Source organism: Bufo bufo, chromosome 8, assembly GCF_905171765.1.
Source record: "Bufo bufo chromosome 8, aBufBuf1.1, whole genome shotgun sequence".
NCBI lineage: Eukaryota > Metazoa > Chordata > Amphibia > Anura > Bufonidae > Bufo > Bufo bufo.
In genome coordinates this window covers 184,544,271-184,564,689 of record NC_053396.1, presented here as the reverse complement: position 1 = coordinate 184,564,689, position 20,419 = coordinate 184,544,271, and the positions used below count along the sequence as shown (strand labels likewise).

The window sequence follows — 20,419 nt, the reverse complement described above, 5'->3', positions numbered from 1 at the left end:
TGAAGGCCCCTAACGCTCTTCAGATGGCAGGTATGAATATGATTTCAACCTGCCTGATAATTTTGCTCTCCAAAGGAGAACTGTGGATTTCTCTCATCTTTCTATTCAGGACACATGCATGCTTTGCTAAGTGGAGATAGTGGTTGGCCGAACTCTGCAGGGAATCCAGGACGCTATCTCCTGGAGTAGTCCAAGTGTAGTTGGCAAATGACCCATGGGAATTAGAGACACTGGTGCACGGCACAGGGGAGTCAGGCAATATGCATAGTCAGGACACAGGCCAAGGTCAGGGCAGGCAGCATTTGTGCATATTTGAGAAAAACACACTTTCACTAGGACAGATACATTTGCAGTCTTTTTGCCTCCTGTGCCCTGCGAGCTCTGCCTGCTTCTCCTCCTTATCTGCTGCTCTGTCTCTCCCTCTGAACTTCCCTTCCCTTTTCTCTCTTGTGGGCACCCACGTGACTTCCATCGACACATCATCATCTTCACCTTCACCACCACCGACATTTGAGATCTCGGAGTAGGCAGCAACAGTGGGGACCTCCCTCCTTGGGCTGATCCGGGTACTGTCATCAGACCGCTGGGTGGCGGCCGTTGCTACCTCCTCTTCCTCATCTGATGTCAAGATTGGCTGCGCATCGGTAAGGTCTGGGAATGGATGAAAAAATAATTCCTCTGACTCGAGTGGAGGGGCTATGGTGGTGTTGTCTTTAGGGGTGCACATAGCAGAGAGTAAGCAGATACAGAGGATGAGGAGGGTGCAGAAGCGAAAGGCTGAATGAGCCACTCAACCAACACTGGTGCGTCCTTTGAGGTAATCGCACGCGCCTTCTCCAACTTCCCACTTGGTGCACCTGCCCAACCCCTAACACCCCTGTGGAACGGCCTGCCTCTTGCTCTGCCTGTCATTTTAAAAATTACCCTGTGCCTAAGTCCCTAGAGAAGAGCAGTATTTGTGGAAGCAGGTATCTCGCAGGCCTCAATCAATATTTGGTGGAAGCAGGTATATCAATCCCCTTAATCAGTATTTTGTGGAAACAGGTATATCGCCGCCCTCAATCTGTATTTTGTGGAAGCAGTTATACCAATCCCCTTAATCAATAATTTGTGAAATCAGGGGAGCCCTCAATCAGTATTTTGTGGAAGCAGGTATATCGCAGGCCTCAATCAATATATTGTGGAGGCAAGTATATCGAACCCCTTAATCAGTATTTTGTGGAAGCAGGTATCTCGCAGGCCTCAATCAATATTTGGTGGAAGCAGGTATATCAATCCCTTTAATCAGTATTTTGTGGAAGCAGGTATATCAATCCCCTCAATCATTATTTTGTGGAAGCAGGTATCTCGCAGGCCTCAATCAATATTTGGTGGAAGCAGGTATATCAATCCCCTTAATCAGTATTTTGTGGAAGCAGGTATATCACAGCCCTCAATCAGTATTTTGTGAAAGCAGGTATATCAATCCCCTTAATCAGGATTTTGTAGAAGCAGGTATATCGCAGGCCTCAATCAATATTTGGTGGAAATAATTATATCAAACCCCTTAATCGGTATTTTGTGGAAGCCGGTATATCGCAGGCCTCAATCAATATTTTGTGGAAGCAGGTATTTCAAACCCCTTAATCAGTATTCTGTGGAAGCAGGTATCTCGCAGGCCTCAATCAATATTTGATGGAAGCAGGTATATCAATCCCCTTAATCAGTATTTTGTAAAAGCAGGTATATCGCAGGCCTCAATCAATATTTGATGGAAACAGGTATATCAAACCCCTTAATCAGTATTTTATGGAAGCAGGAATATTGCAGGCCTCAATCAATATTTTGTGGAAGCAGGTATATAAATCCCCTTAATCATTATTTTGTGGAAGCAGGTATATCGCAGAACTCAATCAGTATTTTGTGGAAGCAAGTATCTCGTAGGCCTCAATCAATATTTGTGGAAGCAGGTATATCAATCCCCTTAATCATTATTTTGTGAAAGCAGGAATCTTGTAGGTCTCAATAAATATTTGGTGGAAGCAGGTATATCAATCCCCTTAATCATTATTTTGTGAATGCAGGAATCTCGCAGGTCTCAATCAATATTTGGTGGAAGCAGGTATATCAATCCCATTAATCATTATTTTGTGAAAGCAGGAATCTCGCAGGTCTCAATCAATATTTGGTGGAAGCAGGTATATCAATACCCTTAATCAGTATTTGTGGAAGCAGGTATATTGCAGACCTCAATCAATATTTGGTGGAAGCAGGTATAGCAATCCTCTTAATCAGTATTTTGTGGAAGCAGGTATATCGCAGGCCTCAATCAATATTTGGTGGAAACAGGTATATCAAACCCCTTAATCAGTATTTTGTGGACGCAGGTATATTGCAGGCATCAATATTTTATATATTATATATATCTTTAGCGCTTATCAATATATATATCAATGGCGCTTGTCTCTCTTTATAGCTGCGGTATCGCAGCAGAACCGCACACAACTGCTGCACAATACAAATGCACTATATACTTTCTATGTTAGAAAGTATATTATATATATGTATATCACACCCCTCAATCAGTTTTTTTGGGGGTCGCAACTGGTATATCACACCTGTTGCAATTAGTAGTTGCAATAGCGTTTGTCCCTCTGTATAGCTGAAGTATCGCAGCAGAACCAGACACCACTGCTGCACAATACAAATGCACTATAATATACTTTCTATGTTAGAAAGTATATTATAAGTATATCACACCCCTCAGTTTAACACACCTATCGATAGCACACCTATACCAGTTGTGGCCCTATTAGCTAGCGTTTGGTGTCCCTAACAGCCTGTCCCTGCTCCACACAGCAACCTCTCCCTACACTGGCAAAACACAGAATGTAAAATGGCTGCCAGATCGGGTTCTGTAATTGGGTGGGTGTGTGTCCATGTGCTGAAACATTTCAGTTGGCTGTCCTGTTCCACCTGATGGATGTGTCATGGGTCAAAGTTCGGCGCAATGCAAAAGAATATGGCGCCGGCGGACATCACCACATGTCCGCATGTTCGGTGAATCGCGAACATGCAAAGTTCGCTGCAAAACGACCGCCAGGCAAACCACAAGGCCATCTCTACTCTTCGCCCTCCTCCTCCTCCAGTTGATCACTAGGGGTCTAAGGGTTTAACTGCACAGTCAGGTAAGCCCAAACCACCAAATTCAAAAAGTTTAGAAGTTGTTTCTGTCTTTTATACTTTCTGTCCTTTTATGATCCACTTCTGATTTTGGTTTCCAAAAATGCATCAAGAAACCTGACCATGTGGCTGTACCCTAAGATTTCCATCAGTCTAATTAATAAGAATTCGTGCAAAGCAGATATAATGAATGACCCCACGGTAACTAACAGCAGCAAAATACACCTGTACGTTAGTGAATCAAAGTGTTCTCAATTGACAGCCCATCTAACCATTGATTTGAATGTGTCTATTTACACACATTACACTGAAACATGTACTAGTTTGATCCATGATGTGCACCAAACATGTCAATTGAAGTACATGGGTCTATTTAAGGGGTAAACCCAGACATATCCCCATCTTCACCCCTCCGGCTTCTCTGATATGAGCATCGGCGCATTTCCTGCTCCGATGCTCTCTCTTGCCTTGCGCTGAATCGCACAGGGCAAATGCTTTTTTCTAGGAGATCCTATTATGTACCAGGGTCGTTATAGGGACTGCTAAGTGGAGAATGAAATGAACCGATGCTCATATCAGGGAGGCTGGAGGGATGAAGATGGAGATATGTCCGGGTTCAGCGCTGAACCCGGACAACCCCTTTAATACTACGGCCGTTTTCACAAACCATATAAGATGCTCTGGAACCCCCTTTTAGTTTAGCAGTGCAATTCGAATATGAATGACACATGGAGGGCAAAAAATGTACACACTGAGCAAACATCTTCTTCACGGACATTATCGTGGATCAAATGTGCCGTCATTTCACAGACATCACAGACATGTGAATAAGGCAGAATTAATGCTACAAGCCATGATTAAATAGGACTTATAAAATACACATTTTTAACAAAGTTCTTTTTTACATTTTCAGTTTTTGCTAATATTTATAAAAACATTGACACCTTTAATCAGGAGTGAGACATATTTTTCGTTAGATGCAAATCTTTCTTTAAGCATCTTAATGAACTGAACATACTGTGCTCTTTGAAGTTTTAATATTGGCTAAAGCATTGAATGCTTAACAGACTCCCAATGTAATTTGTTTTTCCATGTATTTCAAGAGGACAATTAGCCAAACGGACCCATTTCAGGCCCCACAGAATGTTCTTCTCAGTGCACTTCAGTGAGGATCTTTGTATAACATGGACCTCAGCCAAAGTAAACTGCAGTTTCAGCAACAATCTCAGCAATCCGAGATTGTCTCATGAGAATGTGTGTAAAAGGTTATGAGTAAGCTATGGTACATACTGAATGGTCAGTAATTGAGGTCCTCTGATTGGAATTCTTAATGCATCTTCACAGCAGATAGAGCTCTGTTGTTTTTCTGATACCTAGCTTAAAATTTAGATATAGACTGTAATTAAAATCTTGACTCTTTATTTTATTTTATTGAAACTCTAAAATAATGTATACCTAACAGACAAAGCCTATATTAAATATTTAGGAGCATTTTCCAAGGTGTGTCCAATAAGAATATTAACCGTATTTTTTGCTTTATAAGATGCACCTCATGATAAGATGCAACTAGGTTTTTGAGTAGGAAAATAAGAAAAAAAAAAGATGTGCTTTTGGTGGATTTTGAACTAATGGTGGTCTGTGAATGACACTGTTATGGGGGATCTGTGGATGACACTGTTTTGGGGGGATCTGTGGCTGATGCATTGTTATGCGGCATCTGTGGATCACACACTGATATGGGGAGATCTGTGGACAATGCACTGTTATGGGGGTGATCTGTGGATGATACATTGTTACGGGGGGATCTGTGGATGACACTGTTATAGGGAGATCTGTGGATCACCCACTGATATGGGGAGATCTGTGGATGACACACTGTTATGGGCGGGATCTGTGGATGATGTATTGTTATGGGGGGATCTGTGGATGACACTGTTATGGGGGATCTGTGGATGACACTGTTATGGGGGATCTGTGGATGACACTGTTATGGGGGATCTGTGGATGACACTGTTATGGGGGATCTGTGGGTGACACAGTTATGGGGGGATCTGTGGATGACACACGTATAGCATCTTATGCTAGTCCCCTCATGGCCCCATGTGTTACAGTATTACGTTATTAATGTGTCCCCTCATGTCCCTGTGTGAATAGTGACCCTATTACACCGGGCCCTGCTCACAGCAGTCTTTACATGTAAAGTCTGTTTATTTAATGCTCAAGCAGTGGCTCTGGTTTGTTAAACTAGCGTAATCTTCTGTAGTAGTATTCACTATCAAAGCAGAGGTCAGGCCGGCAGCGTAACGTCAATCACTCAGTCATGCTCCTGCTCCGCCAGCTTTGTAAATGAAGTGGGCCCGCCGCTTTGATATCGAGTACTACTACAGACGATTACACTAGTTTAACAAACCAGAGCCACTGCTTGAGCATTAAATAAACAGTTACATGTAAAGACTGCTGTGAACGGGGCCTGGTGTAATGGAGTACAGCGACTGCACCGGGCCCCGCCGCGAGTGCAACAGCAGTTGCCGGCCAACAGCCCCTCCTCCCACCCCGCGCGATAGAGGTTTACTGTAACTGATACATCGCAGGCCGCGCTGTGCAGCATAGCGGAGGGCGATGTATCAGTGTCAGACATTTAAAAATTGCACCATTCGCTTTATAAGACTCACTGCCATTTCCCCCCCACTTTTGGGGGGAAAAAGTGTATCTTATAAAGCGAAAAATAAGGTACATACTGTATACCACATGATCAGATTTTTTAAGCTATATCTAAGACCAGAGCATAGGACTGTAGACTTTGCCCTTGGAGAATGTGGAAACCCTGTGGAGAGGAGGAAGAATGTGTATAATTGTGAGCAAACAGCATTTCACCCCCTCCCTCTCCTTTCCATTTAATGTAAAGGACATTGTATCTATAGCAGCTTCAGTGACATGGCTGTGCTAAACTCCACAACAGTTAGCTTGGTGGGCTTTGCCACCATCATCATAGTCCTTTTTTATGCAAAAATAATATGGAGACGAAGGAAGCTGCCACCTGGACCATTTCCAATTCCCCTTTTGGGGAACGTTCTGCAACTTAGGTCTGAAGGACTATTGCCAAGCTTAATAAAGGTAAGGGTTGATATCTGCATATATCTAACTATATCTATTTCTAGGCTGCAAAACATACGGCTGCAGATATATTGTATTGTTTGTTAGTAGTAATCCGCTTAGGACTGAGTTACAAGTGTCAGGGATGGGAAGCATTTAGTTGTGTGTAACTTTGTATCTTCAACTAAACAATCCAATACAGGCAGATACTGCCTAAGCTTGGAGTATGTTGTCCTTTCGGGGGCTGCAAATTGCGGATCCGCAAAATACGGATACCATTTTTGTTGCATCCTACTTTTTTGTGGACCCATTGACTTCAGTGGGTCTGTGATCCGCATTTTGTGGCCAAGTATAGAACATGTTCTATCTTTTTGCTTAACAGACATATGGACGCAAAAAGCACATGGATCATACTTGTGCTTTCCTCATCAATACAGTATGTCCATTCTGCAAAAAAATGGAATATGGACCGTAAAATGGATATAGTGGTAAGCATAAGGCCTTGGAAGGAAAGTTAAAATATCTACACATTTCCTGTCAAGAATGTGCCAAATAACTATGGAGCACCAGAATTAAGCCTCATTCATACGGCCGTACTGAGTTTTGCAGTCCGCAAATCCCAGATATGCAAAACACGGATACTGCCCGTGTGCGTTCCACATTTTATGGAACAGAAGGTCTGGCCCTCAATAGACCAATCCTATCCTTGTCTGTGATATGAACAAAAGTAGAACATGTTCTATTTTTAATTTTTTTGCGGGGCTGCAGAATGGAGGCTGTCCATATCTTTTGAGGCCCCATTGAAGTGAATGCAAAAAAATGCGTCTCGTATGTAGTGTTGAGCGCAAATATTCGAATCGCAAATTTTAATCGCGAATATCACCACTTTGAGAATTCGCTAATATTTAGAATATAGTGCTATATATTCGTATATTCCCAAATAGTGTTGATCGTAAATATTCTAATCGCAAATTTATCGCGAATATTGGCACTTAGCAACACCCCTAGCAACCAATAGGTTGCCTACCCCTTAGTGTTGGTCGCGAATATTGTAATCGCAAATTTTTAACGCGAATATATTACATTGGCGATTTTCTCAATCCATAAAATAATGACTGGAGATCTCGAATTTGTGAATTTATGGTGAATATTCGGCCCAAAATTCGAGAAATATTGCAAATTCAAATATTGCCTATGCCGCTCATCACTACTCAGATGCAAACAATGTTCGTGTGCATGAGCCCTAAAAGAGAGATAGCCCCACTAGGCAAGGACTTCCATTGTCCTGTCCTGAAGTTCCAAGACTCCACTGACAGTGACGGTGGACCTTCAACTGAGGGACCCATAGCCACTGCTATGGGGTCCTGCATTAATCTCTGGCAGCCTTTAGTCTCCACATGGCTGTAATATGATAGCTACCACAAGTTGCCTGCAACCTTTATTCATCATACTACAGAGTAGAAGTCACAATCCACTAGAAATTCATGTAAATCCCACATGATAAATTTAGGGTTATGGTTCAAGAGAGATAAAGTTCAAAAGATACAGCAAAGTTTAACCAATCACAAAACTAGAAACTATGTTGCTTGATGTAAAGTATGGAAAATTAATGATCATCATGGATAGAGATAGTGAATCAAATCCCACAAAGTGGAATTCGATCCGAATTTCAGAATAAATTTGATTCGCCTTGAAGCCGAATTTCCTTGTGCTTCGTGGTAGCGAATCGATTTAACCTGAAATAGTGTAAAAACAAAAAAATTCACACTTACCTCCTCCATTTGCCCACGACGGACCACCAGCCATCATCTTGACTGAAGATCTCAGCCGAAATCCTGTGAATGGTGATGGATGACATCACCACGCCGGCTGGCTTGATGACATCATCTCGCGCTGCGCGATATTTCACGCCAGATATTCAAGCAAGATGGCTGCGGCCGTCACATTGCGAGCAAATGTAGGCGATAAGTTTGATTTAAATTTTGTTTATGTTAATTCTACACAGTTTTTACACTCAGATGCTGCGATCATGTATGAATGCGGCATCTGGGGGGTACAATGACAGGGGGTGGCACCCGCTATTTGCAAAAAAATGCGCTTTGTAGTGAAGTAATTCGTCATAAAGCAAACATTTTTGTAAAATTAGGCGAAGCAGCCGACTCAAACTTTTTAATAATTTGCTCATCTTTAATCATGAATCATCTCACGTGTCTGATGCTCTCATAGATGGCAGAAATATATGGTCCGGTTTATACCGTACACTTTGGATCCAGGCCCACAGTCATTGTTGTTGGCTATCAGGCTGTGAGAGAAGTGCTGATAGACTTTGGAGACATTTTCCTAGGGCGAGGAACTGTTCCTGTATTTGAGAGGTTTTACAACAACAGTGGTAAGTAGATATCCAGAAGATACCTATCTACATCCTTCAAACAAGCTTGAAATAAAACCATTGTTTGATTTGCCTTCACTTATTCCAAAATATCTATTCCAACATCTGCCTTCATATTTATTCACTATACTTAGCATTATTTGCTATTATTTATTATTATCGAGACAGTCATGTGCTGATCTGGAATATGACTATGGCTTTATTGCATCAGTGTCATGATATGATCAAGAGGATTTTTACCAACGAAAGAGCCACACATTGAAAGTTTCCAGCTTGTCATATATTTCAGATAGCTGTCAGTCGAACATCAGGTACTGTAGCTATTGGCCACATGCCTATTCTGTCAACATTTTTGCATCATTTTTCTGTAATATGTGAGGCTTTATTTTTATGTAATTTTAATTGTAGAATTTTTTATAACCAGAAAAATGTAAAAAAATAAATTGTCTTCCATGTTTTTTTTATGTAGAGAACATACAAATGCTATACAGATGCTCTTGGTAGACCTGAGCTGGCATGCTTTACTGCGTGTTGTATTGGCAGTAAATAAAACGCAGCAACATTATGGAGGTATTCTTCCCTACAGTAGAATGAGAAAAAACAGATCTATAACACAGCCATGTAGATTTCTGTGATGTCTTATGTGAGCCTTTATTCCCATTGATGTATTGAGTGACGCATATGTGGATGACTTACAGATCATGGGTTTGTATGCATAACTTTTTGCATTATGTTTTTATGGATTTCATGATTTAAAACAAACAGATATTCCTCTTTAAACCTGGCGAAAGGAAACTTTAACTCTAACCCCAATTTGTATTGTAAGGGCTGACACTCCTTAATGGAGAGCACTGGAGACAAATGAGACAATTTTCCCTCCTGACCCTGAAGGACTTTGGAATGGGTAAAAAGAGCTTGGAAGAACCAATCCAGGTAGAAGCCCAGCACCTTGTAGATTACTTCAGAAGCTCTAACAGTAAGTGGTGAAGAAAACTACCCTGTAGTAGAATATTAGTAGCAATAGTATACAAGGCATTGCCTATATGTTTAGTATTCAAGCCATTACCTATATGAATCCTCTAGGTATAGTATTGAAAAGCTATTGAGACATCCATGGCATTGTATAGGTGGTGTAGAGATACTAAGTAGGTATGTAGAGATACTAAGTAGGTATGTAGAGATACTAAGTTGCCCCATTTGGTTGTCTTTGTGTTAATTTGTATTGCTTCTCCTCAGAACAACCCATAAACCCCAGCACAAACTTAAGTTGTGCAGCTTCCAATATCATTGCTTCTGTACTGGTGGGAATACGTTATGAATACACTGATCAAAAGTGGATGAAAATCCTCCAAGACATGAGGCATTCATTTGAAATAATTTCTTCTGTCTGGGGCCAGGTGATTATAACTCATTTTGCAGCTCTTTGAAGTCCTCTTGACTATGAGTTAGGGCCACAAGTAGACTGACTGGGTCTTGGCTTTTGAAAGTGTGCAGCCTGTCGGGTAAAAATGTCTGGTAAATATGTGAAGTCATTTCAATATCCACTAAACAGAATCTGATGGGCACCACTGCAACGAAAATGTCAAAATGATACACTTGAATAGTGTTGTGACTGCTTGATCATTAGACAATTTCTGTCTGTATCTTCTCTAGATGTATGACATGTTTCCAGCGATCATGTATTATTTACCTGGACCCCATAGAAAAATGTTTGATCTTTTGAAAGAACTAAAAGAAGTTGTGAAGGAGAGTGTAAAAATTCACGAGGAAACTGTGGATCCTGCCTGTCCTCGGGATTACATTGATTGCTTCCTCATCAGGATGAGACAGGTAAAGGTTTGTGTGTGTCTGATACATGCACTCACCAAGCATCTTGAACACTGCCTATTTTATAGATGTGGACTAGCTAATAATTAGCTAACTGCAATGCAACAAAGCAAAAGTGCTAAGCATTCTCTGTTCGATTAGTGACACCTACTGTACAAATCGATCCTTGGTTGGTTACTGATTTTTCTAGTTGTGTCCCTAATGCCTATTTTTTAAGTAGGTGCAATTCAGAAATACAAAACCTTCTTTTCATATTCCTGGTAATAGGAGGAAACTGTAGATGTTATAACTTTTAATGATTTTATAATCTTCCAGCCTGTAATGGTGTCCTCTCTATTCACATCTGTGTCCTGTAGAAGCTAAGAGGAGAATTGAAATAGCTTCTAATCCCCATACCAATTTAACATTGGACTACAGAAACTTTAGCGATCATGAAATCTTGGGATATGGGATCTATGTTCACAGCTGTTTTGTAGTCTCCATTAGGGACTTCCTACACTGACTGTTAATAATACAGGAAAAAATATCCCAGAATGCTGCACTATTTTTTCTGGTAAGGCTACTTTCACACTAGCGTTTTTGCTGGATCCTGCAGGGTCCGTTATAATACAAACGTCTGATTCTGTTATGAACGGATCCGGTTGTATTATCTTTAACATTGCCAAGACGGATATGGCATTACCCCCATTGAAAGTGAATAGGGGATGGATCCGTTTTCTATTGTGGCAGATTGTAGCAGAGAAAACAGATCTGTCCCCATTGACTTGCATTGGGTGTAATGCCGGATCCGTCTTGCTCCGCATCCCAGGACGGAAAGCAAAATGCAACATGTTGCGGTTTGCTCTCCAGTATGGGAACGCAACTAAATGGAACGGAATGCATTTTGGAGCATTCCGTTCTGTTCAGCTCAGTTTTTTCCCCATTGACAATGAATGGGGACAAAACTGGAGCGTTTTTTTTTCTGGTATTGAGCCTCAATACCAGAAAAATTAAACACTAGTTTGAAAGTACCCTAAGATTAAGTAAGTTTTCTAATGGAGCCTTACCCTATGAAATCTCTCCAGCAAATGACCCTATATAAGCAACTTCTTAAAGGGAACCTATCATGTTGAAAATTGTATCTGAGCTAAAGGCAGCGTGTAACAGAGCAGGAAGAGCTGAGCAGATTGATATATATATATATATATATATATATATATATATATATATATATATATTTATAGAAAAAGATTCAGTAAAACCTGTAATTTACTCATTTACAGTATGTTGATGCTTATTCTAGACTTTGAAGTCAAGAAGGTAGTCCTATCAGTGATTGGCAGTGATTGCACAGTCAAAAAGGGCTGCCTCCTTGACTTCAAAGTAATCAAATGGCCAAGAGAGGAGAGAAGGCGCTCAAAGGTGAGGGTAAACAAATTGATATCCCTTCCCCCTACCCATGGTGAGTGAAGTTACTCACCTGGTTTGGTTTGCACTGATTGTGGTGCAACCTTAGTGGAGGGAGGTTCGAATGGTGGAGGTTGTCTGGGTTGGTGCTGCCGGGTGGTGTCCGAGACGACCCTGGGCGGGAGCCAAACCGCCACTTGGGTGGATATTTGGATATATAAAAAAGGTCTCGTCTGCACTGGATTCGTGCGGCGAGCCGATGGTCTTAAGGCGCAAATCACAACCCGAGCTTGGATACGAGATTTTTTTATTTTGGAAAGATGACGCGTTTCGGGGTACTCAGGACCCCTTTATCAAGTCTGAAAAAACATAGTTATTACAGTAGTCTGGGCAGTGTAAATGATCAAAAGTTCATAGTAGCTGGAAGACAGTAGTTAAAATAGTGTGTATACATATGTGCATACATGTACACATACACACATTTATATTTGTATATATAAAAATTAATTGGATGCATGGATAGATCAATGAATAAAGACAAAAACATGAACATAATATATAACCATAAGTAGTTGGTTGCTTCAGTATTTTAGCTGGATGATTGATTAGACAAATGTTTAAATAGAGGGTGGAAGTAAAAAAAAGAGAGTTAAAATGGCTGAAGGATGTAGATAAAATTAATTATATATCTAAAAAGGTAAAAACTAAGGAAGACAACTAAAAAGCCCTGTTGGGGGTATATATAATCGCATTGAACGGTTTCGTGATTGTATACAGGTGTGAATATACAGATAGGTAAAAGTACATGGTCTGGGGTGCAAAAAAGGGGGATCCCTTACATGGAGGAGAATGATAATAATAATAATAATAATTCTCCCTCATTACGGAATGATTCTTTGAGAATTTATACCCAAAGTAGAATGCTATCAACTGGACAGGAGTGCTAGACCTTGCTATTCTTTTGTTTAAAAACTGGAAGTTGTACCATACATAGGTGTTTTGTAATGAGAGAGTAAACTTGCAGTACCTGTATCCTCGGCACCGTGAGCCCGCTGGTGCACTCTCCTGGAGGGTCCCTTTCAGAAGGAATACTAGTCAGCGCTAGTGTGGTCAATGAACGGGGTGGCGGGGATAATAAAAAGGATTTTTGGTGAGGTTTGATTGATAGAATGAGATAAATGTTTTTGGTCGTGTGTTTTATTCTGTGTTGAGTTTTTGTTGTCTGTTTATTGGCTGGTGTGTTAAGAGGTGTATGTCTCACGTTGTTGGGCAATCAGTCGAAAGTATATATGTTATATATATATATATATATGTACACATAATAGCATATAATGGTCTGAGTATGTTCTAATGTAATGGCGTTATTACTGGCCCGTTGACATGAAATGTTCTTATTTGCAGGTATATATATTGTGGTCAGCAGTGGTATTGAGGTTTGATTATAGTGATAAATAGTATAGTTAAAGTGGTATTGGGCCGTCTGGGTAGTGTTTGTGGCCTGTGACTTTGGGTTGTTGTGGCTGCTGGCATCGCAGGAGGATCGATGCTTACCTGGTTATTGATGCTGGAGAGTGTCCTGTTGTAGCGGCGCTGCTGTGCTTGCTGCACGTGCGGTGTGCAGTGTGAGAGAGAGCGCTTTTTTCAAAGTTTGTTTGATGTGAACAGTGAGTTTTAAAGCGGAGCTGGGAGGGAGGGGGGCGTGGCAGGGGTGTGTCTGTGAAGGGGCCGGCCACTGGTGCCGGAGGCTGGGGAGCCGGCACCAGTGGCCGGCCCCTTCACAGACACACCCCTGCCACGCCCCCCTCCCTCCCAGCTCCGCCTTAAAACTTACTGTTCACATCAGCCGGGCTCCCCAGCCTCCGGCACCAGCGGCCGGCCCCATCACAGACACACCCCTGCCACGCCCCCCTCCCTCCCAGCTCCGCCTTAAAACTTTGAAAAAAGCGCGCTCTCTCACACTGCACACCGCACGTGCAGCAAGCACAGCAGCGCCACTACAGCAGGACACTCTCCAGCATCAATTACCAGGTAAGCATCGATCCTCCTGCGATGCCAGCAGCCACAACAACCCAAAGTCACAGGCCACAAACACTACCCAGACGGCCCAATACCACTTTAACTATACTATTTATCACTACAGGGAGTGCAGAATTATTAGGCAAGTTGTATTTTTGAGGATTAATTTTATTATTGAACAACAACCATGTTCTCAATGAACCCAAAAAACTCATTAATATCAAAGCTGAATATTTTTGGAAGTAGTTTTTAGTTTGTTTTTAGTTTTAGCTATTTTAGGGGGATATCTGTGTGTGCAGGTGACTATTACTGTGCATAATTATTAGGCAACTTAACAAAAAACAAATATATACCCATTTCAATTATTTATTTTTACCAGTGAAACCAATATAACATCTCAACATTCACAAATATACATTTCTGACATTCAAAAACAAAACAAAAACAAATCAGTGACCAATATAGCCACCTTTCTTTGCAAGGACACTCAAAAGCCTGCCATCCATGGATTCTGTCAGTGTTTTGATCTGTTCACCATCAACATTGCGTGCAGCAGCAACCACAGCCTCCCAGACACTGTTCAGAGAGGTGTACTTTTACTTCTTTTCCCTCCTTGTAAATCTCACATTTGATGATGGACCACAGGTTCTCAATGGGGTTCAGATCAGGTGAACAAGGAGGCCATGTCATTAGATTTTCTTCTTTGATACCCTTTCTTGCCAGCCACGCTGTGGAGTACTTGGACGCGTGTGATGGAGCATTGTCCTGCATGAAAATCATGTTTTTCTTGAAGGATGCAGACTTCTTCCTGTACCACTGCTTGAAGAAGGTGTCTTCCAGAAACTGGCAGTAGGACTGGGAGTTGAGCTTGACTCCATCCTCAACCCGAAAAGGCCCCACAAGCTCATCTTTGATGATACCAGCCCAAACCAGTACTCCACCTCCACCTTGCTGGCGTCTGAGTCGGACTGGAGCTCTCTGCCCTTTACCAATCCAGCCACGGGCCCATCCATCTGGCCCATCAAGACTCACTCTCATTTCATCAGTCCATAAAACCTTAGAAAAATCAGTCTTGAGATATTTCTTGGCCCAGTCTTGACGTTTCAGCTTGTGTGTCTTGTTCAGTGGTGGTCGTCTTTCAGCCTTTCTTACCTTGGCCATGTCTCTGAGTATTGCACACCTTGTGCTTTTGGGCACTCCAGTGATGTTGCAGCTCTGAAATATGGCCAAACTGGTGGCAAGTGGCATCTTGGCAGCTGCACGCTTGACTTTTCTCAGTTCATGGGCAGTTATTTTGCGCCTTGGTTTTTCCACACGCTTCTTGCGACCCTGTTGACTATTTTGAATGAAACGCTTGATTGTTCGATGATCATGCTTCAGAAGCTTTGCAATTTTAAGAGTGCTGCATCCCTCTGCAAGACATCTCACTATTTTGGACTTTTCTGGGCCTGTCAAGTCCTTCTTTTGACCCATTTTGCCAAAGGAAAGGAAGTTGCCTAATAATTATGCACACCTAATATAGGGTGTTGATGTCATTAGACCACACCCCTTCTCATTACAGAGATGCACATCACCTAATATGCTTAATTGGTAGTAGGCTTTCGAGCCTATACAGCTTGGAGTAAGACAACATGCATAAAGAGGATGATGTGGTCAAAATACTCATTTGCCTAATAATTCTGCACGCAGTGTATAATCAAACCTCAATACCACTGCTGACCACAATATATATACCTGCAAATAAGAACATTTCATGTCAACGGGCCAGTAATAACGCCATTACATTAGAACATACTCAGACCATTATATGCTATTATGTGTACATATATATATATAACATATATACTTTCGACTGATTGCCCAACAACGTGAGACATACACCTCTTAACACACCAGCCAATAAACAGACAACAAAAACTCAACACAGAATAAAACACACAACCAAAAACATTTATCTCATTCTATCAATCAAACCTCACCAAAAATCCTTTTTATTATCCCCGCCACCCCGTTCATTGACCACACTAGCGCTGACTAGTATTCCTTCTGAAAGGGACCCTCCAGGAGAGTGCACCAGCGGGCTCACGGTGCCGAGGATACAGGTACTGCAAGTTTACTCTCTCATTACAAAACACCTATGTATGGTACAACTTCCAGTTTTTAAACAAAAGAATAGCAAGGTCTAGCACTCCTGTCCAGTTGATAGCATTCTACTTTGGGTATAAATTCTCAAAGAATCGTTCCGTAATGAGGGAGAATTATTATTATTATTATCATTCTCCCCCATGTAAGGGATCCCCCTTTTTTCTCACCTCAGACCATGTACTTTTACCTATCTGTATATTCACACCTGTATACAATCACGAAACCGTTTGATGTGATTATATATACCCCCAACAGGGCTTTTTAGTTGTCTTTCTTAGTTTTTACCTTTTTAGATATATAATTAATTTTATCTACATCCTTCAGCCATTTTATATCTCTTTTTTAAACATTTGTCTAATCAATCATCCAGCTAAAATACTGAAGCAACCAACTACTTATGGTTATATATTATGTTCATGTTTTTGTCTTTATTCATTGATCTATCCATGCATCCAATTAATTTTTATATATACAAATATAAATGTGTGTATGTGTACATGTATGCACATATGTATACACACTATTTTAACTACTGTCTTCCAGCTACTATGAACTTTTGATCATTTACACTGCCCAGACTACTGTAATAACTATGTTTTTTCAGACTTGATAAAGGGGTCCTGAGTACCACGAAACGCGTTGTCTTTCCAAAATAAAAAAATCTCGTATCCAAGCTCGGGTTGTGATTTGCGCCTTAAGTCCATTGGCTCGCCGCACGAATCCAGTGCAGACGAGACCTTTTTTATATATCCTTCACTTCAAAGCTCAGAATGAGCATGAATTTAAATGAAGGGAATAAAATTTATACAGAATTATTTCCCATAAAAATATATGTCAATGTGCTAAGCGTAATGTTAATAGGAAGACCACGGCACTCAAGAGAGAATGTTGCAGAAATATCTTATTTATTTTCTTATATTTTTTTGTTTTAAATTTTTTGTGTATATATATCCAATCTGCTAAACTCTTCTTGCTCTATAACATACTACCTGTAGAATAATTCACAATTTCATGGTGACGGGTTCCCTTTACCTCAGTCTGTGGTAATGCTCCATGATTTTTTTTATTTTTGCCTTCACAGGAAAATGTAGATTCCAAAAGCTGTTTTTATAAAGCAAACTTGATAGCAACAGTATTTGACATGTTCCTCGGAGGAGCTGAGACCACCTCAGTAACACTTCATTTTGGTATCTTGCATTTTATCAAGTATCCGGAGATTCAAGGTAAGATAGGACTTTACTTCTAATGGAAAGCTTAATGAGAAACAAGTGTATAGACTGGCAAGTATAGACTTGCCCCAAGAGCAAGGGGTAGGCTAAAGGGTAAAAATGATGATGGGCTTACATGAGTTAAAAAAAAAAAAAGTTTGCATAATGGCTATGCTTCTTCATACAGTCATATGACGGAATAGGTCTTTTTTGAGTGTAATTATTCCCCTTTTCAGCAACACAGCTACATACAGATGCAGCCAAGCTAAACTTGATGTTAATGTGTTAAGTTAAGAATGGCAAGAAAATGTAACTACATTTTCAATGGATTTCAATGGCCTTTGTCATGAGATAACTAAATAACACTGAGTCAATTTTAGCTCGGCTACATCTGTAAATTTATGTTACAACTGTAGGTAGGGACAGACAAGGACAGTGAGCCCTAAGGTTAGAACCCAACTAGCTTTCCCTACTTAACTGCACTACAAGCCCTAGATAGCTAGACCGCAACTGGTCAACGGGCCCTACGCTATTTAAGTGCAGAGACGGACAAACACAATACCAGAGTTGTAAGTAAAAGAGTCAGAATCAGACAAGCTATGCAGTACCAAATTATAGACAGAGAGTGGTCAGCAGACATGCCGGGGTCAGAGGAATGAGCAATCCAATAAGCACAGAAATAAGGAACCTGGAGCACAGCTTGTGAGCCAGAGACTATCAATGGCACTGATATATGGTCAGTAAAGGGGTTGAAATAGAGCGTAGAGTCCCTGGATCAGAACCTGATAGGTCCATGACTCTGCATTCCAGTCGTCAGAAACACTAGTACACAGTAATAGAGCAACTGAGCAATCAGCCCACTGCTAATCTTATAATGTAAAGTCATAATTTATTGATGCAATTTAATACAATGCTCAATGTATAAAATTTTGCAGCAATACATGAAGTGTTATGACAAAAGTGTTTTCCCCAAAAATACACCTGGTCACATGTTAACTATATCTCACACGGGTGTATAATATAATCAATATGCAGTGATTACAATGATAGGTAATATACCACACTAACATACTTCACCCTAATCCTGCCCATGGTATTGAAAAACACAATAAGAAAGCAACTCAAATTTATACAAGAGACAAAGTCACAATGATATATCCCAATTGGACAAAAGGTTACTACTACATATACACCTCCTCCAGTCCCTCTCCCCGGCTGTCATCACTCACCTAACTACAATTTTTAACCTCTCTCTCTCCTCTGGTATCCTTCCCTCCTCTTTCAAACACTCTATTATAGCCCCACTACTTAAGAAACCATCTCTTGACCCGAACTGTGTTGCTAACTACCGACCTGTTTCTAACCTCCCCTTCATCTCTAAACTCCTTGAACGTCTTGTCTACTCTCGCTTAATAAGCTATCTCTCTGCAAACTCTCTTCTTGACCCATTACAATCTGCCTTCCGCCCTCTTCACTCTACAGAAACTGCTCTTACTAAAGTGTCTAACTATCTCCTAACAGCAAAAAGAAATGGTTACTATTCTTTACTGATTCTATTGGATCTCTCTGCAGCGTTCGATACCGTAGACCATAAACTCCTCCTCACATGCTCCACTCAATTGGCCTTAGGGACACTGCTCTCTCTTGGTTCTCTTCCTATCCCTCTGGCCACTCCTTTAGTGTATCATTTGCTGGCTCTTCTTCTTCTCCTCTTCCTCTTGATGTTGGAGTTCCTCAGGGCTCAGTACTAGGTCCTCTACTCTTCTCTATACAGCCCCCATCTGACAGACTATCAGTAGATTTGGCTTTCGATACCATCTCTATGCTGATGACACCCAACTATACACTTCGTCCCCTGACATCACCCCTACTTTACTCCAAAACACCAATAATAGTCTGGCAGCTGTCTCTAACATCATGTCCTCTCTGTATCTAAAACTGAACCTCTCAAAAACTGAACTTCTTGTCTTTTCCCCATCTACTAACTCACCTAAACTTGACATTTCAATTTTGGTCTGCAGCACTATCATAACTCCTGTGCAACATGCCCGCTGTCTTGGGGCCACATTTGACTCCAATCTCTCCTTTGTTCCCCATATTCAATCACTTGCACGCTCTTGTCGTCTGCACCTCAAGAATATCGCCAGAATCAGCCCTTTTCTTACGGTGAAAACGGCAAAAACTCCTGTTGTTGCCTTGATTCATTCTCGTCTTGACTACTGCAACGCATTACTAATCGGTCTCCCTGTCACTAAACTCTTGTCATGGTCTTACCTTCTTGCTGTTCTCCTTCGTTTGACATGTGCTGGCGGCCATCTTGGTTTCTTGTAGCCTCCCACCCTGCGGCTCCTCCTTCCCACTGGGAGGAGCTGGATGCCTAGCTCATATATATAGGAGGTCTGTGGCTTCAGTTCCTTGCTTGGTCCTCCTGTGTTCACATGCTTCTAGACTGCTGCTGCTTCTGGTTCCTGATCCTGGTTTCGTCCGACTACCCTGCTGGTTCCTGATCCTGGCTTCGTCTGACTACCCTGCTGGTTCCTGATCCTGGCTTCGTCTGACTACCCTTCTGGTTCCTGACCTCTGGCTTCGCAAAGACTCTGCTTCGGTTTCGCCATCCGTTTGGACTTTTGCTTTACAGCTTTATTTTCAATAAAGCCTTCCTATTTTCACTTATCCCTTGTTGTACGTCTGGTTCATGGTTCCGTGACATTAGGACCAAGCCATGAATTCTGACGGTACAGGGCCATCCTCGCTACCCACGCTGGTTGCCAGACTTGATCAGCAGGATCACCTGTTGGGTCGGTTCGCTGTGGCGTTGCAAACCCTGCTTGAACGCACGGCTCATTTCGCTCCCGTTGCCGATGGGTCGGTTGTCGCTCCTGGGCTCGCTCCTACTGCCGCTCCGGTTGTTGCGCCAGAGTCTACCCCGACACCTGTTGTTGTGCCTGCGGTGTTTCGGGGTATGACCGGTTCTGCCCCTCTTCCACAGCGCTTTGGGGGAGAGCCAACTCAGTGCCGAGGTTTCCTTAACCAGGTGGGCATTTATTTCGAGTTGCTGCCACATGCCTTTCCCACTGAGAGATCAAAGGTGGGCTTCTTGATCTCGCTGCTCTCGGACAAGGCCTTGGCCTGGGCCAGCCCTTTATGGGAGAACAACAATCCGGTGGTTGCCGAGTTTTCCGGTTTTGTTGCT

General features: G+C 41.7%; 1 protein-coding gene and 1 long non-coding RNA gene across 3 annotated transcripts in view; one reads left to right on the top strand and one right to left on the bottom strand.

Moving 5' to 3' along the window:
• Positions 1-591: 591 nt before the first annotated feature.
• LOC121009530 (cytochrome P450 2A6-like) overlaps positions 592-20,419 on the top strand; it is a 32,310-nt gene continuing 12,482 nt past the window's right edge. Inside the window, exons 1-6 of one of the 2 annotated variants that reach the window (XM_040442730.1) lie at positions 5,155-6,276; positions 8,482-8,644; positions 9,471-9,620; positions 9,881-10,041; positions 10,298-10,474; positions 17,100-17,241. In XM_040442730.1, the coding sequence (XP_040298664.1) occupies positions 6,097-6,276; positions 8,482-8,644; positions 9,471-9,620; positions 9,881-10,041; positions 10,298-10,474; positions 17,100-17,241 (973 nt within the window). In that variant the 5' untranslated portion in view covers positions 5,155-6,096. Of the gene's footprint in view, positions 645-5,154; positions 6,277-8,481; positions 8,645-9,470; positions 9,621-9,880; positions 10,042-10,297; positions 10,475-17,099; positions 17,242-20,419 lie in introns of those variants that run through there. The other variant, XM_040442731.1, reaches the window with a different exon arrangement.
• LOC121009533 lies at positions 12,180-13,465 on the bottom strand. Its single transcript, XR_005780772.1, has 3 exons — positions 13,409-13,465; positions 12,885-12,958; positions 12,180-12,216 (listed from the first exon to the last, which is right to left on the bottom strand). It is a non-coding gene; the product is annotated as an uncharacterized LOC121009533 (long non-coding RNA).